This window comes from Panulirus ornatus, chromosome 55 (genome assembly GCF_036320965.1).
Source record: "Panulirus ornatus isolate Po-2019 chromosome 55, ASM3632096v1, whole genome shotgun sequence".
Taxonomy (NCBI): Eukaryota; Metazoa; Arthropoda; class Malacostraca; order Decapoda; family Palinuridae; genus Panulirus; species Panulirus ornatus.
This window is the reverse complement of record NC_092278.1, coordinates 26,751,007-26,767,928: the sequence shown is the minus strand read 5'-3', so window position 1 is coordinate 26,767,928 and position 16,922 is coordinate 26,751,007. Positions and strand designations below refer to the sequence as shown.

The 16,922-nt window shown below is 41.2% G+C and overlaps 1 protein-coding gene across 4 annotated transcripts in view; it reads left to right on the top strand.

The window, feature by feature from the left end:
• Positions 1-15,011, top strand: part of LOC139765620 (WD repeat and SOCS box-containing protein 1-like) — a 193,098-nt gene extending 178,087 nt beyond the window's left edge. For all 4 annotated transcript variants that reach the window (XM_071693289.1, XM_071693287.1, XM_071693290.1 and 1 more), the window contains one exon: positions 836-15,011. In XM_071693289.1, coding sequence (XP_071549390.1) covers positions 836-1,001 — 166 coding nt within the window. In that variant the 3' untranslated portion in view covers positions 1,002-15,011. The remainder of the gene's footprint in view (positions 1-835) is intronic.
• The last annotated feature ends 1,911 nt before the right edge of the window (positions 15,012-16,922 follow it).

Sequence of the window (16,922 nt, the reverse complement as noted above, 5' to 3'; positions counted from 1 at the left end):
TTAAGCAAAAACAAAAAGTTTGCCTTCACAAAAAAGGATGGTGGGATATGCACAAAAAGAGAAAACACCTTAAACATCCAGGGCCCAAGACTCAAACATTTTACTTGCAATCATCAGAAACACCATGCAAAGCACAGTGAAGTTTAAGAGTGCCTTAGACAATTACCTACAAAGTGTACCTGACCAGTCAAGCTGTAGAAGCTGTGTGAGCCTGCTAGCTTCAGCTTCCAAGAGCTTGTTCAGCCAGTAAGCCAACTCTGCAGCATGGGCTGGGCCCATGCTGTTGGGGTAGAAGATCGCCAAAGACTTCACTAGGTATACACCATCTTAGACAGTAAGACAGTAGGGCTACCACCATATAAAGTGAAAGAGTAGGATTCCCACTTTATACAATAAAACATTAGGATTCCCACTTTATACAGGAAAACAGAATTTCCACTTCATACAGTAAACAATATTGTTTCCAATTTATTCAGTAAAATGTTAAGATTCCTACTTTATACAGTAAAACATAAGAATTCCCACTTTATATGTTAAAGCAGTAGAGTACCTACTTTATACAGTAAACCAGTAGGGTCCCCACTTTATACAGTAATACAGTAGGGTAACCACTATATGTATTGTAGTGATACTTATTAAAATCATTTACATAAACTTGCATGTATATTGGGTTCTATGCTGGTATTTATTGGCAGGTAATTTACTTTGTATGGGCCATGAGGATGGGGCTGGTCCCCCCAACCCCCACTTTTTTTTTAGAGTAAAAAAAAAGACTGGATAGATGGAAAAGAAGTTCTTACAAATAGATATACATTTCCTTTTTTCTTTTCAACAGACATGCATCTGGAAGTGTTGTTTTCTTCCTTGCCCCACCAATGGTTCCTTCTCTGCTTCATCTGTCCCGTATGTCTGTGAGGCGAGCCATGGGGGATATAGCAACTTGGGAGGATGTCTTGTTACCTCATACTCTTAAACCTTACCTTCAGTATAAGCAGTGGTGATGAATTGGAACATTTTGACGCATTACTGTCCAAGATTCATGTTGACAAGATTCAAGTGTTGATGGAGGCCTCAGATTCCTAATAGATAATTTACCGAGAATTAGCTAGGGTCCATTTTAATGATAAGATTGTGATGTGGCATATAATTTTTGAGTTATAATATGATACCGATTTATAATTGTTCAACCAGCATGTACAGGATGTATTTCTCCAGACTTTTAAGAGTAAGATTGGTTAATTGTTTTCTGCTCTCTTGACAATGTTCATAATATTCAAATGCATAACAGAAGGAGCCTCAGTTAAGCTTAGATATCTTGGAAAAGGTTTTACTTTATACTGTGCATCAATAAGTGAGCTGTTGTTCAGTTAATTACTCTCATAGTGCTATGTTAGAGATACTTGCTTTTTTTATGTAACTGATGTCTGTTATATATATATTACACTTAACCCCTATTTCCCGGGTCAGCGAGGTAGCACAAGGAAAAAGACGAAGAATGGCCTAAACGCTCATATGCACGTATATATGCATAAACACCCATACACTTACATATACATACATATATACACATGTATATATCCATACTTGCTGCCTTCATCCATTTCTGTCACTACCCCACCACACAGGAAATAGCTCTTACCTTTTACTACCAAACGTCTCTCTTGCCCTTTCATTTTTTACTTGATCAAACCACATCACACCACATATTGTCCTCTCAAGCATTTCATTTCCAACATATCCACCCTCCTCCATACAGCCCTATTTATAGCTCATGCCTCGCAGCCATATAATATTGTTGGAACTGCTACTCCTTCAAACATACCCATTTTTGCTCTCCGAGATAATGTTCTCTCCACACATTCTTCATCTTCCAGAATATTTGCCCCTTCCCTAACCCTATGACTCATTTCTACTTCCATGGTGCCATTCACTGCTAAGTCCACTCCCAGATATCTAAAACACTTCATTTCCTTCAACTTTTTTCCATTCAAACTTACATCCCAACTAACATGTCCCTCAACCCTGCTGAACCGAATAACCTTGCTCTTATTCACATTTACTCTCAGCTTTCTCCTTTCACACACTTCCAATCTCAGTCACCAACTTCTGCAGTTTCTCACTCGAATCAGCCCCTAGTGCTGTATCATCAGCAAATGACAACTGACTCACTTCCCATGCCCTCTCATCCCCAACAGACTGCCTACTCATCCCTCTCTCCATAACTCTTGCATTTACCTCCCTAACCATCCCATCCATAAACAAATTCAACAACTATGGGGACATCACGCATGCCTACCGCAGACCAACCATCACTTGGAACCAATTACTCTCCGCTCTTCTCACTCATACAAATGTCTTACACCCTTGATAAAAACTTCTCGCTGCTTCTAGCAGCTTAACTCCCACCCTGTATACTCTTAAGACCTTCCACAAAGCATCTCTATCCACCTTGTCGTATGCCCTCTCTAGATCCATAAATGCCACATACAAATTCTTCTGTTTCTTTAGATATTTCTCACTTACATTCTTCAAAGCATACACCTGATCCACACACATCCTCAACCACTTCTGAAGCCACACTGCTCCTCCCCAATCTGATGCTCTGTACATGCCTTCACCCTCTCAATCAGTACCCACCCATACAATTTTCCTTGAATACTCAACAATCTTATGCTCATTTAGATTGAACACTCACTTTTATCCCTTTTGCCTTTGTACAGTGGCACTGAACACAATTCTGGCTATCCTCAGGAACTTAACCATGATCCATACATACACAGTATCCTTACCAACCAATCTACTACACAGTCAACCTCTTTCTTAGTAAATTCAACTGCAGTATCATCCATACCTCATCATCCTCAAAGCTTTTATCACCTCTTCTCCTTTCACCAAACCACTCTCCCTGACTTTCTCACTTCTCACAGCACGCTGATCAAATCACCCTACATCTGCCACTCTGTCATCAAACACATTCAACAAGCCTTCAAAATACTCACTCCTCATCACTTCATCACTACCTGTTATCACTTCATCACTACGCATTATCACTTCCCCCTTGCCTCCTTCACCAATGTTCCCATCTGTTCTCTTGTCTTATGCATAGTATTTACCTCCTTCCAAAACATCTTTTTATTCTCCCTAAAGTTTAATGATATTCTTTCATCCCAACTCTTATTTGCTCTCAGATTCAACTCTTGCACCTTCCTCTTGACCTCCTGCCGCTTTCTCTTATGTATCTCCCTGTCATTTGCACTCCTTCCCTGTAAGTAGCATCCAAGTGCCTCTCTTTTGTCATTCAATAACAACTTTACTTCATCCCACCACTCACTACCCTTTCTAATCTGCCCACCTCCCACCTTTCTCTTGCCACATGCATGTCTTGCACATGCCATCACTGCTTTCCTGAATACTTCCCATTCGTCATCCACTCCAGTCATGTCATTTCCTCTCACCTTTTGCCAATCTACACTCAATCTCTCTTTGTACTTCCTCACACAAGTCTCTTCTGAGAGCACTTATTCTCACCACTCTCTTCTTCCTGGCATTCTCTATTCTTTTGTGAAAACTTCTACAAATCTTCACCTTTGCCTCCACAAGGTAGTGATCAGACATCCCACCAGCTGCCCATCTCAGAACATTAGTATCCAAAAGTCTCTTTTTTACACACCTGTCAATTGACATGTAATCTAATAGTGCCCTTTGACCATCTCTCATACTTATATATGTTATTTATTTATTTATTTTGCTTTGTCGTTGTCTCCTGTGTTAGCGAGGTAGTGCAAAGAAACAGACGAAAGCATGGCCCAACCCACCCACATACACATGTATATACATACATGTCCACACACACAAATATACATACCTATACATCTCAATGTATACATATATATACACACACAGACATATACTTATATACACATGTACATAATTCATACTGTCTGCCTTTATTCATTCCCATCGCTACCCCACCACACATGAAATAACAACCCCCTCCCCCCACATGTGCGCAAGGTAGCGTTAGGAAAAGACAATAAAGGCCACATTCATTCACACTCAGTCTCTAGCTGTCATGTATAATGCACTGAAACCACAGCTCCCTTTCCACATCCAGGCCCCTCAGAACTTTCCATGGTTTACCCCAGACGTTTCACATGCCCTGGTTCAATCCATTGACAGCACGTTGGCCCCAGTATACCACATCGTTCCAATTCACTCTATTCCTTGCACGCCTTTCACCCTCCTGCATGTTCAGGCCCCAATCGCTCAAAATCTTTTTCACTCCATCTTTCCACCTCCAATTTGGTCTCCCACTTCTCCTTGTTCCCTCCACCTCTGACACATATCCTCTAGGTCAATCTTTCCTCACTCATTCTCTCCATGTGACCAAACCATTTCAAAACACCTTCTTCTGCTCTCTCAACCACACTCTTTTTATTAACACACATCTCTCTTACCCTATTATTACTTACTTGATCAAACCACCTCACACAACATATTGTCCTCAAACATCTCATTTCCAGCACATCCACCCTCCTCCACACAACTCAATCTATAGCCCATGCCTCGCAACCATATAACATTGTTGGAACCACTAGTCCTTCAAACATACCCATTTTTGCTTTCCAAGATAATGTTCTCGACTTCCACACATTCTTCAACGCTCCCAGAACTTTCTCCCCCTCCCCCACCCTATGATTCACTTCCGCTTCCATGGTTCCATCTGCTGTCAAATCCACTCCCAGATATCTAAAACACTCTACTTCCTCCAGTTTTTCTCCATTCAAACTTACCTCCCAATTGACTTGTCCCACAACCCTACTGTACCTAATAACCTTGCTCTTATTCACATTTACTCTCAGCTTTTGTCTTTCACACACTTTACCAAACTCAGTCACCAGCTTCTGCAGTTTCTCACCCAAATCAGCCACCAGTGCTGTATCATCAGCGAACAACAACTGACTCACTTCCCAAGCTCTCTCATCCATAACAAACTGCATACTTGCCCCTCTTTCCAAAACTCTTGCATTCACCTCCCTAACAACCCCATCCATATATACTTGTATATATATCTTTTTAAACCAGGTATTCCTGATCACTAGTCTTTTTTCAGCACACGAATCCACAAGCTCTTTACCATTTCCCTTCACAACACTGATTACCCCATATAAACCAATTATAACCTCAACTGCCTCATTATTCACCTTTGTATTTAAATCACCCATCACTAATACCCTGCCTCATGCACCAAAACTGCTGACACACTCACTCAGCTGCTCCCAAAGCACTTGCCTCTCAAGATCTTTCTTCTCATGAGCAGGTGCATGAGCACCAATAATCACCCATCTTTTTCCATCCGCTTTCAGTTTTACCCACATGAATCCACAATTTACTTCGACACTGTGTCACACACTCCCACAACTGCTTTAGGAATAGTGCTTCTCCTTCCTTAACTCGTACTCTTACCAACCCCTGATTTTACTCCCAAGACTTTTTCCAAACCAGATGTTGATCACGCTAGTCCGTGATGATAGTTATGGAGATGAAATCACAATTCTGTTGGAGTTCAGATGATTTTGTTTAACATGTATAGAAATGTTACTTATTAGATACAGTTAGCTAAACTCGTACTGAATTGTGATTCCACCTTCCATCCCACAGAAAAAACATTACTACCCCATGCTTCAGCAAGGTAACTCCAGGAAAACAGACAAAAAAAAGGCCACATTCATTTGCACTCAGTCTCTAGCTGTCATGTGTATTGCACCGAACTACAGCTCCCTATCCACATCCAAGCCCAAGCACATTTACTCTCAACTTTCTCCTCTCTTACACTTTTCCAAACTCAGTCCAGCTTCAGCGGTTTCTCACTCAAATCAGCCACCAGAGCTGTATCATTGACAAACAACAACTGACTTACTTCCCAGGCCCTCTCATCCTCAACAGACTGCATACTCACCCCTCTCTCCAAAACTTGCATTCACCTCCCTAACCACCTCATCTATAAAAAAAATTAAACAACCAAAGGGACATCACAAACCCCTGCCACAGACCAACCTTCACTGGGAACGAGTCACTCTCCTTTCTTCCTACTTGTACACATGCCTTCCATCCTTGGTAAAAATTCAACAAACCTTCAAAATACTCACTCAATATATATATATATATATATATATATATATATATATATATATATATATATATATATATATATATACATACCTGTGGAAGGTATTAAGAATATATGGTGTGGGAGGAAAGTTGTTAGAAGCAGTGAAAAGTTTTTATCGAGGATGTAAGGCATGTGTACGTGTAGGAAGAGAGGAAAGTGATTGGTTCTCAGTGAAAGTAGGTTTGCGGCAGGGGTGTGTGATGTCTCCATAGTTGTTTAATTTGTTTATGGATGGGGTTGTTAGGGAGGAAAATGCAAGAGTTTTGGAAAGAGGGGCAAGTATGAAGTCTGTTGGGGATGAGAGAGCTTGGGAAGTGAGTCAGTTGTTGTTCGCTGATGATACAGCGCTGGTGGCTGATTCATGTGAGAAACTGCAGAAGCTGGTGACTGAGTTTGGTAAAGTGTGTTAAAGAAGAAAGTTAAGAGTAAATGTGAATAAGAGCAAGGTTATTAGGTACAGTAGGGTTGAGGGTCAAGTCAATTGGGAGGTAAGTTTGAATGGAGAAAAGCTGGAGGAAGTGAAGTGTTTTAGATATCTGGGAGTGGATCTGGCAGCGGATGGAACCATGGAAGCGGAAGTGAATCATAGGGTGGGGGAGGGGGCGAAAATTCTGGGAGCCTTGAAGAATGTTTGGAAGTCGAGAACATTATCTCGGAAAGCAAAAATGGGTATGTTTGAAGGACTAGTGGTTCCAACAATGTTGTATGGTTGTGAGGCGTGGGCTATGGATAGAGTTGTGCGCAGGAGGGTGGATGTGCTGGAAATGAGATGTTTGAGGACAATATGTCGTGTGAGGTGGTTTGATTGAGTAAGTAATGTAAGGGTGAGATGTGTGGAAATAAAAAGAGTGTGGTTGAGAGAGCAGAAGAGGGTGTTTTGAAATGGTTTGGTCACATGGAGAGAATGAGTGGGGGAAGATTGACCAAGAGGATATATGTGTCAGAGGTGTAGGGAACGAGGAGAAGTGGGAGACCAAATTGGAGGTGGAAAGATGGAGTGAAAAAGATTTTGAGTGATCGGGGCCTGAACATGCAGGAGGGTGAAAGGCGTGCAAGGAATAGAGTGAATTGGAACGATGTGGTATACCGGGGTCGACGTGCTGTCAATGGATTGAACCAGGGCATGTGAAGCGTCTGGGGTAAACCATGCAAAGCGTGTGGGGCCTGGATATGGAAAGGGAGCTGTGGTTTCGGTGCATTATTACATGACAGCTAGAGACTGAGTGTGAACGAATGGGGCCTTTGGTGTTTTTCCTAGCACTACCTCGCATACATGAGGGGGGAGGGGGTTGTTATTCCATGTGTGGCGAGGTGGCAATGGGAACAAATAAAGGCAGACAGTATGAATTATGTACATGTGTATATATGTATATGTCTGTGTGTGTATATATATGTATACATTGAGATGTATAGGTATGTATATTGTGCGTGTGTGGACATGTATGTATATACATGTGTATGTGGGCGGGTTGGGCCATTCTTTCATCTGTTTCCTTGCGCTACCTCGCTAACGCGGGAGACAGTAACAAAGTAAAATAATAAAAAAAAAAAATATATATATATATATATATATATATATATATATATATATATATATATATATATATATATATATATATATTCCCTGGGGATAGGGGAGAAAGAATACCTCCCACGTATTCCCTGCGTGTCGTAGAAGGCGACTAAAAGGGAAGGGAGCAGGGGGCTGGAAATCCTCCCCTCTCGTTTTTTTTTTTTTTTAATTTTCCAAAAGAAGGAACAGAGAAGAGGTCCAGGTGAGGATATTCCCTCAAAGGCCCAGTCCTCTGTTCTTAACGCTACCTCGCTATCGCGGGAAATAGCGAATAGTATGAAAAAAAAAATATATATATATATATATATATATATATATATATATATATATATATATATATATATATATTGATGAGAACTACTATTGACGTTTGTGTAAATAAATTATACATTTCCTTTTTCCATAGCCAGAGGTTGAACCATTATGTGACATTCATTTTTTTCATTCATTTCAAGCTAGAAGTTTCAGTTTTCTAAATTGTTTCTTACATTTTTCATATGTATATATATGTATGTGTGTGTGTGTGTAGATGTGCGTGTGTATGTGTATGTGTGTGTATGTGTATATATATATATATATATATATATGTATATTATCCCTGGGGATAGGGGTGAAAGAATACTTCCCACGTATTCCTCGCGTGTCGTAGAAAGCGACTAGAGGGGACGGGAGCGGGGGGCCAGAATTCCTCCCCTCCTTGTATTAACTTTCTAAAATGGGAAACAGAAGAAGGAGTCACGCGGGGAGTGCTCATCCTCCTCGAAGGCTTAGAGTGGGGTGCCTAAATGTGTGTGGATGTAACCAAGATGTGAAAAAAGGAGAGATAGGTAGTATGTTTGAGGAAAGGAACTTAGATGTTTTGGCTCTGAGTGAAACGAAGCTCAAGGGTAAAGGGGAAGAGTGGTTTGGGAATGTCTTGGAAGTAAAGTCAGGGGTTAGTGAGAGGACAAGAGCAAGGGAAGGAGTAGCAATACTCCTGAAACAGGAGTTGTGGGAGTATGTGATAGAATGTAAGAAAGTAAATTCTCGATTAATATGGGTAAAACTGATAGTTGATGGAGAGAGGTGGGTGATTATTGGTGCATATGCACCTGGGCATGAGAAGAAAGATCATGAGAGGCAAGTGTTTTGGGAGCAGCTGAATGAGTGTGTTAGTGGTTTTGATGCACGAGACCGGGTTATAGTGATGGGTGATTTGAATGCAAAGGTGAGTAATGTGGCAGTTGAGGGAATAATTGGTATACATGGGGTGTTCAGTGTTGTAAATGGAAATGGTGAAGAGCTTGTAGATTTATGTGCTGAAAAAGGACTGATGATTGGGAATACCTGGTTTAAAAAGCGAGATATACATAAGTATACTTATGTAAGTAGGAGAGATGGCCAGAGAGCATTATTGGATTACGTGTTAATTGACAGGCGTGCGAAAGAGAGACTTTTGGATGTTAATGTGCTGAGAGGTGCAACTGGAGGGATGTCTGATCATTATCTTGTGGAGGCAAAGGTGAAGATTTGTATGGGTTTTCAGAAAAGAAGAGTGAATGTTGGGGTGAAGAGGGTGGTGAGAGTAAGTGAGCTTGGGAAGGAGACCTGTGTGAGGAAGTACCAGGAGAGACTGAGTACAGAATGGAAAAAGGTGAGAACAATGGAAGTAAGGGGAGTGGGGGAGGAATGGGATGTATTTAGGGAATCAGTGATGGATTGCGCAAAAGATGCTTGTGGCGTGAGAAGAGTGGGAGGTGGGTTGATTAGAAAGGGTAGTGAGTGGTGGGATGAAGAAGTAAGAGTATTAGTGAAGAGAAGAGAGAGGCATTTGGACGATTTTTGCAGGGAAAAAATGCAATTGAGTGGGAGATGTATAAAAGAAAGAGACAGGAGGTCAAGAGAAAGGTGCAAGAGGTGAAAAAAAGGGCAAATGAGAGTTGGGGTGAGAGAGTATCATTAAATTTTAGGGAGAATAAAAAGATGTTCTGGAAGGAGGTAAATAAAGTGCGTAAGACAAGGGAGCAAATGGGAACTTCAGTGAAGGGCGCAAATGGGGAGGTGATAACAAGTAGTGGTGATGTGAGAAGGAGATGGAGTGAGTATTTTGAAGGTTTGTTGAATGTGTTTGATGATAGAGTGGCAGATATAGGGTGTTTTGGTCGAGGTGGTGTGCAAAGTGAGAGGGTTAGGGAAAATGATTTGGTAAACAGAGAAGAGGTAGTGAAAGCTTTGCGGAAGATGAAAGCCGGTAAATTATATGGGAGGTTATTGATTGAGAGGGTGAAGGCATGTACAGAGCATCAGATTGGGGAAGAGCAGTGTGGTTTCAGAAGTGGTAGAGGATGTGTGGATCAGGTGTTTGCTTTGAAGAATGTATGTGAGAAATACTTAGAAAAGCAAATGGATTTGTATGTAGCATTTATGGATCTGGAGAAGGCATATGATAGAGTTGATAGAGATGCTCTGTGGAAGGTATTAAGAATATATGGTGTGGGAGGAAAGTTGTTAGAAGCAGTGAAAAGTTTTTATCGAGGATGTAAGGCATGTGTACGTGTAGGAAGAGAGGAAAGTGACTGGTTCTCAGTGAAAGTAGGTTTGCGGCAGGGGTGTGTGATGTCTCCATGGTTGTTTAATTTGTTTATGGATGGGGTTGGTAGGGAGGTAAATGCAAGAGTTTTGGAAAGAGGGGCAAGTATGAAGTCTGTTGGGGATGAGAGAGCTTGGGAAGTGAGTCAGTTGTTGTTCGCTGATGATACAGCGCTGGTGGCTGATTCATGTGAGAAACTGCAGAAGCTGGTGACTGAGTTTGGTAAAGTGTGTGGAAGAAGAAAGTTAAGAGTAAATGTGAAAAAGAGCAAGGTTATTAGGTACAGTAGGGTTGAGGATCAAGTCAATTGGGAGGTGAGTTTGAATGGAGAAAAACTGGAGGAAGTGAAGTGTTTTAGATATCTGGGAGTGGATCTGGCAGCGGATGGAAACATGGAATCGGAAGTGGATCATAGGGTGGGGGAGGGGGCGAAAATTCTGGGGGCCTTGAAGAATGTGTGGAAGTCGAGAAGATTATCTCGGAAAGCAAAAATGGGTATGTTTGAAGGAATAGTGGTTCCAACAATGTTGTATGGTTGCGAGGCGTGGGCTATGGATAGAGTTGTGCGCAGGAGGATGGATGTGCTGGAAATGAGATGTTTGAGGACAATGTGTGGTGTGAGGTGGTTTGATCGAGTGAGTAACGTAAGGGTAAGAGAGATGTGTGGAAATAAAAAGAGCGTGGTTGAGAGAGCAGAAGAGGGTGTTTTGAAGTGGTTTGGGCACATGGAGAGAATGAGTGAGGAAAGATTGACCAAGAGGATATATGTGTCGGAGGTGGAGGGAACGAGGAGAAGAGGGAGACCAAATTGGAGGTGGAAAGATGGAGTGAAAAAGATTTTGTGTGATCGGGGCCTGAACATGCAGGAGGGTGAAAGGAGGGCAAGGAATAGAGTAAATTGGAGCGATGTGGTATACCGGGGTTGACGTGCTGTCAGTGGATTGAATCAAGGCATGTGAAGCGTCTGGGGTAAACCATGGAAAGCTGTGTAGGTGTGTATATTTGCGTGTGTGGACGTATGTATATACATGTGTATGAGGGGGGGTTGGGCCATTTCTTTCGTCTGTTTCCTTGCGCTACCTCGCAAATGCGGGAGACAGCGACAAAGTATAATAAAAAAATAAATAATAATATATATATATATATATATATATATATATATATATATATATATATATATATATATGTATATGGGAACTTCAGTGAAGGGGGCTAATGGGGAGGTGATAACAAGTAGGGGTAATGTGAGAAGGAGATGGAGTGAGTATTTTGAAGGTTTGTTGAATGTGTTTGATGATAGAGTGGCAGATATAGGGTGTTTTGGTCGAGGTGGTGTGCAAAGTGAAAGGGTTTGGGAAAATGATTTGGTAAGCAGAGAAGAGGTAGTAAAAGCTTTGCGGAAGATGAAAGCCAGCAAGGCAGCGGGTTTGGATGGTATTGCAGTGGAATTTAATAAAAAAGAGGACGACTATTGTTGACTGGTTGGTGAGGTTATTTAATGTATGTATGATTCATGGTGAGGTGCCTGAGGATTGGCGGAATGCTTGCATAGTGCCATTGTACAAAGGCAAAGGGGACAAAGGTGAGTGCTCAAATTACAGAGGTATGAGTTTGTTGAGTATTCCTGGTAAATTATATGGGAGGGTATTGATTGAGAGGGTGAAGGCATGTACAGAGCATGAGATTGGGGAAGAGCCGTGTGGTTTCAGAAGTGGTAGAGGATGTGTGGATCAGGTGATTGCTTTGAAGAATGTATGTGAGAAATAATTAGAAAAGCAAATGGATATGTATGTAGCATTTATGGATCTGGAGAAGGCATATAGCTCCCTTTCCACATCCAGGCCCCACAGAACTTTCCATGGTTTACCCCAGACGCTTCACATTCCCTGGTTCAATCCATTGACAACACGTCGACCCCGGTATACCACATTGTTCCAATTTACTCTATTCCTTGCACGCCTTTCACCCTCCTGCATGTTCAGACCCCGATCACTTAAAATCTTTTTCACTCCATCTTTCCACCTCCAATTTGATCTCCCACTTCTTGTTCCCTCCACCTCTGACACATATATTCTCTTGGTCAATCTTTCCTCACTCATTCTCTCCATGTGACCAAACCATTTCAAAACACCCTCCTCTGCTCTCTCAACCACACTCTTTTTATTACCACACATCTCTCTTACCTTTTCATTACTTACTCGATCAGACCACCTCACACCACATATTGTCCTCAAACATCTCATTTCCAGCACATCCACCCTCCTCCACACAACTCTATCCATAGCCCACGCCTCGCAACCATATAACATTGTTGGAACCACTATTCCTTCAGACATACCCATTTTTGCTTTCCGAGATAATGTTCTCGACTTCCACACATTCTTTAACGCTCCCAGAACCTTCACCCCCTCTCCCACCATATGATTCACTTCGACTTCCATGGTTCCATCCGCTGCCAAATCCACTCCCATATATCTAAAACACTTCACTTCCTCCAGTTTTTCTCCATTCACACTTACTTCCCAATTGACTTGTCCCTAAACCCTACTGTACCTAATAACCTTGCTCTTATTCACATTTACTCTTAACTTTCTTCTCTCACACACTTTACCAAACTCAGTCACCAGCTTCTGCAGTTTCTCACATGAATCAGCCATCAGCGCTGCGTCATCAGTGAACAACTGACTCACTCCCCAAGCTCTCATCCACAACAGACTGCATACCTGCCCCTCTTTCCAAAACTCTTGCATTCACCTCCCTAACAACCCCATCCATAAACAAATTAAACAACCATGGAGACATTACACACCCCTGCCACAAATCTACATTCACTAAGAACCAATCACTTTCCTCTCTTCCTACACATACACACATACACATGCCTTACATCCTCGATAAAAACTTTTCACTGCTTCTAGCAACTTGCCTCCTACACCGTATATTCTTAATACTTTCCACAGAGCATCTCAATCAACTCTATCATATTCCTTCTCCAGATCCATAAATGCTACATACAAATCCATTTGCTTTCTAAGTATTTCTCACATACATTCTTCAAAGCAAACACCTGATCCACACATCCTCTACCACTTCTGAAACCACTCTGGTTATGATGTTCTGTACATGCCTTCACCCTCTCAATCAATACCCTCCCATATGATTTCCCAGGAATACTCAACAAACTTATGCCTCTGTAATTTGAGCACTCACTTTTATCCCCTTTGCCTTTGTACAATGGCACTATGGGTGTGTGTGTGAGTGTATATGAGTGGATGGGCCATTCATCGTCTGTTTTCTGGTGCTGCCTCACTGACATGGGAAATGTCAATCAAGTATAAGAAAATGATAAATATATGTATGGACAAGTAAATTTCCATTGTAGATATCAAATCTTACTAAGCTTCTGTTTCAGACAAACACTTGCTGCCGGTGATTTCTCCTGATTTGTTCATAAAATATATCCTAATGTAATTTATATTCCGTTCTTTTGTAAAGGAGTTTTATTGTATCGCTAAAAAAATTTTAGATGTTTTAGCACCCACAATTACAGTTCATCATCATGTCCATATCTCATTCAGGTACTTCATAGCTTCTCAACATCATATATGTATACCATGCATTATTTTTGTCATCTCATAATAATTTTGAGAATTTGCTCACATTCCTTTTACTGATGGGGAGATTATGATGTCAGTAAAATGTTATAATGATTTGTTCACATTCCTCTTACTGTATAAGGGTATTATGTGGTTAGTGAAATGTTATAATTTGATCACATTCCTGATACCGTATGAGATTACGTTGTCAGTAAAATCATTTGTTCACATTCCTTATGTGCTGTGAGAACATTATGTAATCAGTAAAATGTTTTTTTTTCACATTCCTTATACCGTATGAGGAAAGTATGTAGTTAATATAATTTAATAATTTTAAGTGCTCTTAAACACTACAGGTATTAAGAGCTTCATCATACCCCTCCTGAACACTTGGTCTGTCATGCAGCTTGCACAGTACGTCTCATGAAAACTATAATGGAATTTATATTTCGTTAACATTATTTGTAAGGGAAGCCATCACTGTAGTTAAGGGGACAATTTATTTGATAATGTGCACAACTTTCAATAGAATAAAAATTTTCAATTTGCCATAACATTGTACATTTAACAGAACAGGGTAACATAGGCTCAACATGATAAGAAAAGGATGTTAAAGTGAAAGGCCATCACTAATATGTAGTGTCATCCAGAATAGTGATTAGTTTTATATAAATATTTGCCCTGCATGCACACGAGGTAACGCTAGGAAAAGACAACAAAGGTCACATTTGTTCACACTCAGTATCTAGCTGTCATGTATAATGCAACGAAACAATAACTATCTTTCCACATCTAGGCCCCACAAAACTTTCCATGGTGTACCCCAGATCCTTCACATTCCCTGGTTCAATCCATTGACAGCATGTCGACCCCGGTATACCACATTGTTCTCATTCACTCAATTCCTTGCATGCCTTTCACCCTCCTGCATGTTCAGGCCCCGATCGCTTAAAATCATTTTCTCTCCATCTTTCCACCTCTAGTTTGGTCTCCCACTTCTCCTTGTTCTCTCCACCTCTGACACATATATCATCTTTGTCAGTCTTTCCTCACTCATTCTCTCCATGTCACCAAACCATTTCAAAACACGCTTACTGCTCTTTCAACCATACTCTTTTTATTAACACACATCTCTTTTACCATTTCATTACTTACTCGATCAAGCCACCTCACACCACATATTGTCCTCAAACATCTCATTTCTAACACATCCACCCTCCTCCACACAACTCTATCTATTGCCCATGCCTCACAGCCATATAACAATGTTAGAACCACTATTCCTTCAAACATACCCATTTTTGCTTTCCAGAATAATGTTCTCGCCTTCCACACATTCTTCAATTTCCCATAACTTTTGCCCCCTCCCCCACCCTGTGACTCACTTCCTCTTCCAGGGTTCCATCTGCTGCCAAATCCACTCCCAGATATCTAAAACACTTCACTTCCTCCAGTTTTTCTCCATTCAAACAGTTTTTCTCCATTCAAACTTACCTCCCAATTGACTTGTCCTTCAACCCTACTGTACCTAATAACCTTGCTTTTATTCTAATTTACTCTCTGCTTTCTTCTTTCACATACTTTACCAAACTCAATCACTAGCTTCTGTAGTTTCTCACCCGAATCTGCAACCAGTGCTGTATCATCAGCAAACAACAATTGACTCACTTCCCAAGCTCTCTCATCCACAACAGACTGCATACTTGCCCCTCTCTCGAAAAGTCATGCATTCACCTCCCTAACAACCCCATCCATAAACAAATTGAACAACCATGGAGACATCATGCACCCCTGCCACAGACCGACATTCTCTGAGAACCAATCACTTTCCTCTTCTTACTCGTACACATGCCTTACATCCTCGATAAAAACTTTTCACTGCTTCCAACACCTTACGTCCCACACCATATATTCGTAATACCTTCCACAGAGCATCTCTATGTACTCTATCATCTGCCTTCTCCAGATCCATAAATGCTACATACAAATCCATTTACTATTTAAGTATTTCTTACATACATTCTTCAAAGCAAACACCTGATCCAGAAGTGGTAGAGGATGTGTGGATCAGGTGTTTGCTTTGAAGAATGTATGTGAGAAATACTTAGAAAAGCAAATGGATTTGTATGTAGCATTTATGGATCTGGAGAAGGCATATGATAGAGTTGATAGAGATGCTCTGTGGAAGGTATTAAGAATATATGGTGTGGGAGGAAAGTTGTTAGAAGCAGTGAAAAGTTTTTATCGAGGATGTAAGGCATGTGTACGTGTAGGAAGAGAGGAAAGTGATTGGATCTCAGTGAAAGTAGGTTTGCGGCAGGGGTGTGTGATGTCTCCATGGTTGTTTAATGTGTTTATGGATGGGGTTGTTAGGGAGGTGAATGCAAGAGTTTTGGAAAGAGGGGCAAGTATGAAGTCTGTTGGGGATGAGAGAGCTTGGGAAGTGAGTCAGTTGTTGTTCGCTGATGATACAGCGCTGGTGGCTGATTCATGTGAGAAACTGCAGAAGCTGGTGACTGAGTTTGGTAAAGTGTGTGGAAGAAGAAAGTTAAGAGTAAATGTGAATAAGAGCAAGGTTATTAGGTACAGTAGGGTTGAGGGTCAAGTCAATTGGGAGGTGAGTTTGAATGGAGAAAAACTGGAGGAAGTGAAGTGTTTTAGATATCTGGGAGTGGATCTGGCAGCGGATGGAACCATGGAAGCGGAAGTGGATCATAGGGTGGGGGAGGGGGCGAAAATCCTGGGGGCCTTGAAGAATGTGTGGAAGTCGAGAACATTATCTCGGAAAGCAAAAATGGGTATGTTTGAAGGAATAGTGGTTCCAACAATGTTGTATGGTTGCGAGGCATGGGCTATGGATAGAGTTGTGCGCAGGAGGATGGATGTGCTGGAAATGAGATGTTTGAGGACAATGTGTGGTGTGAGGTGGTTTGATCGAGTGAGTAACGTAAGGGTAAGAGAGATGTGTGGAAATAAAAAGAGCGTGGTTGAGAGAGCGGAAGAGGGTGTTTT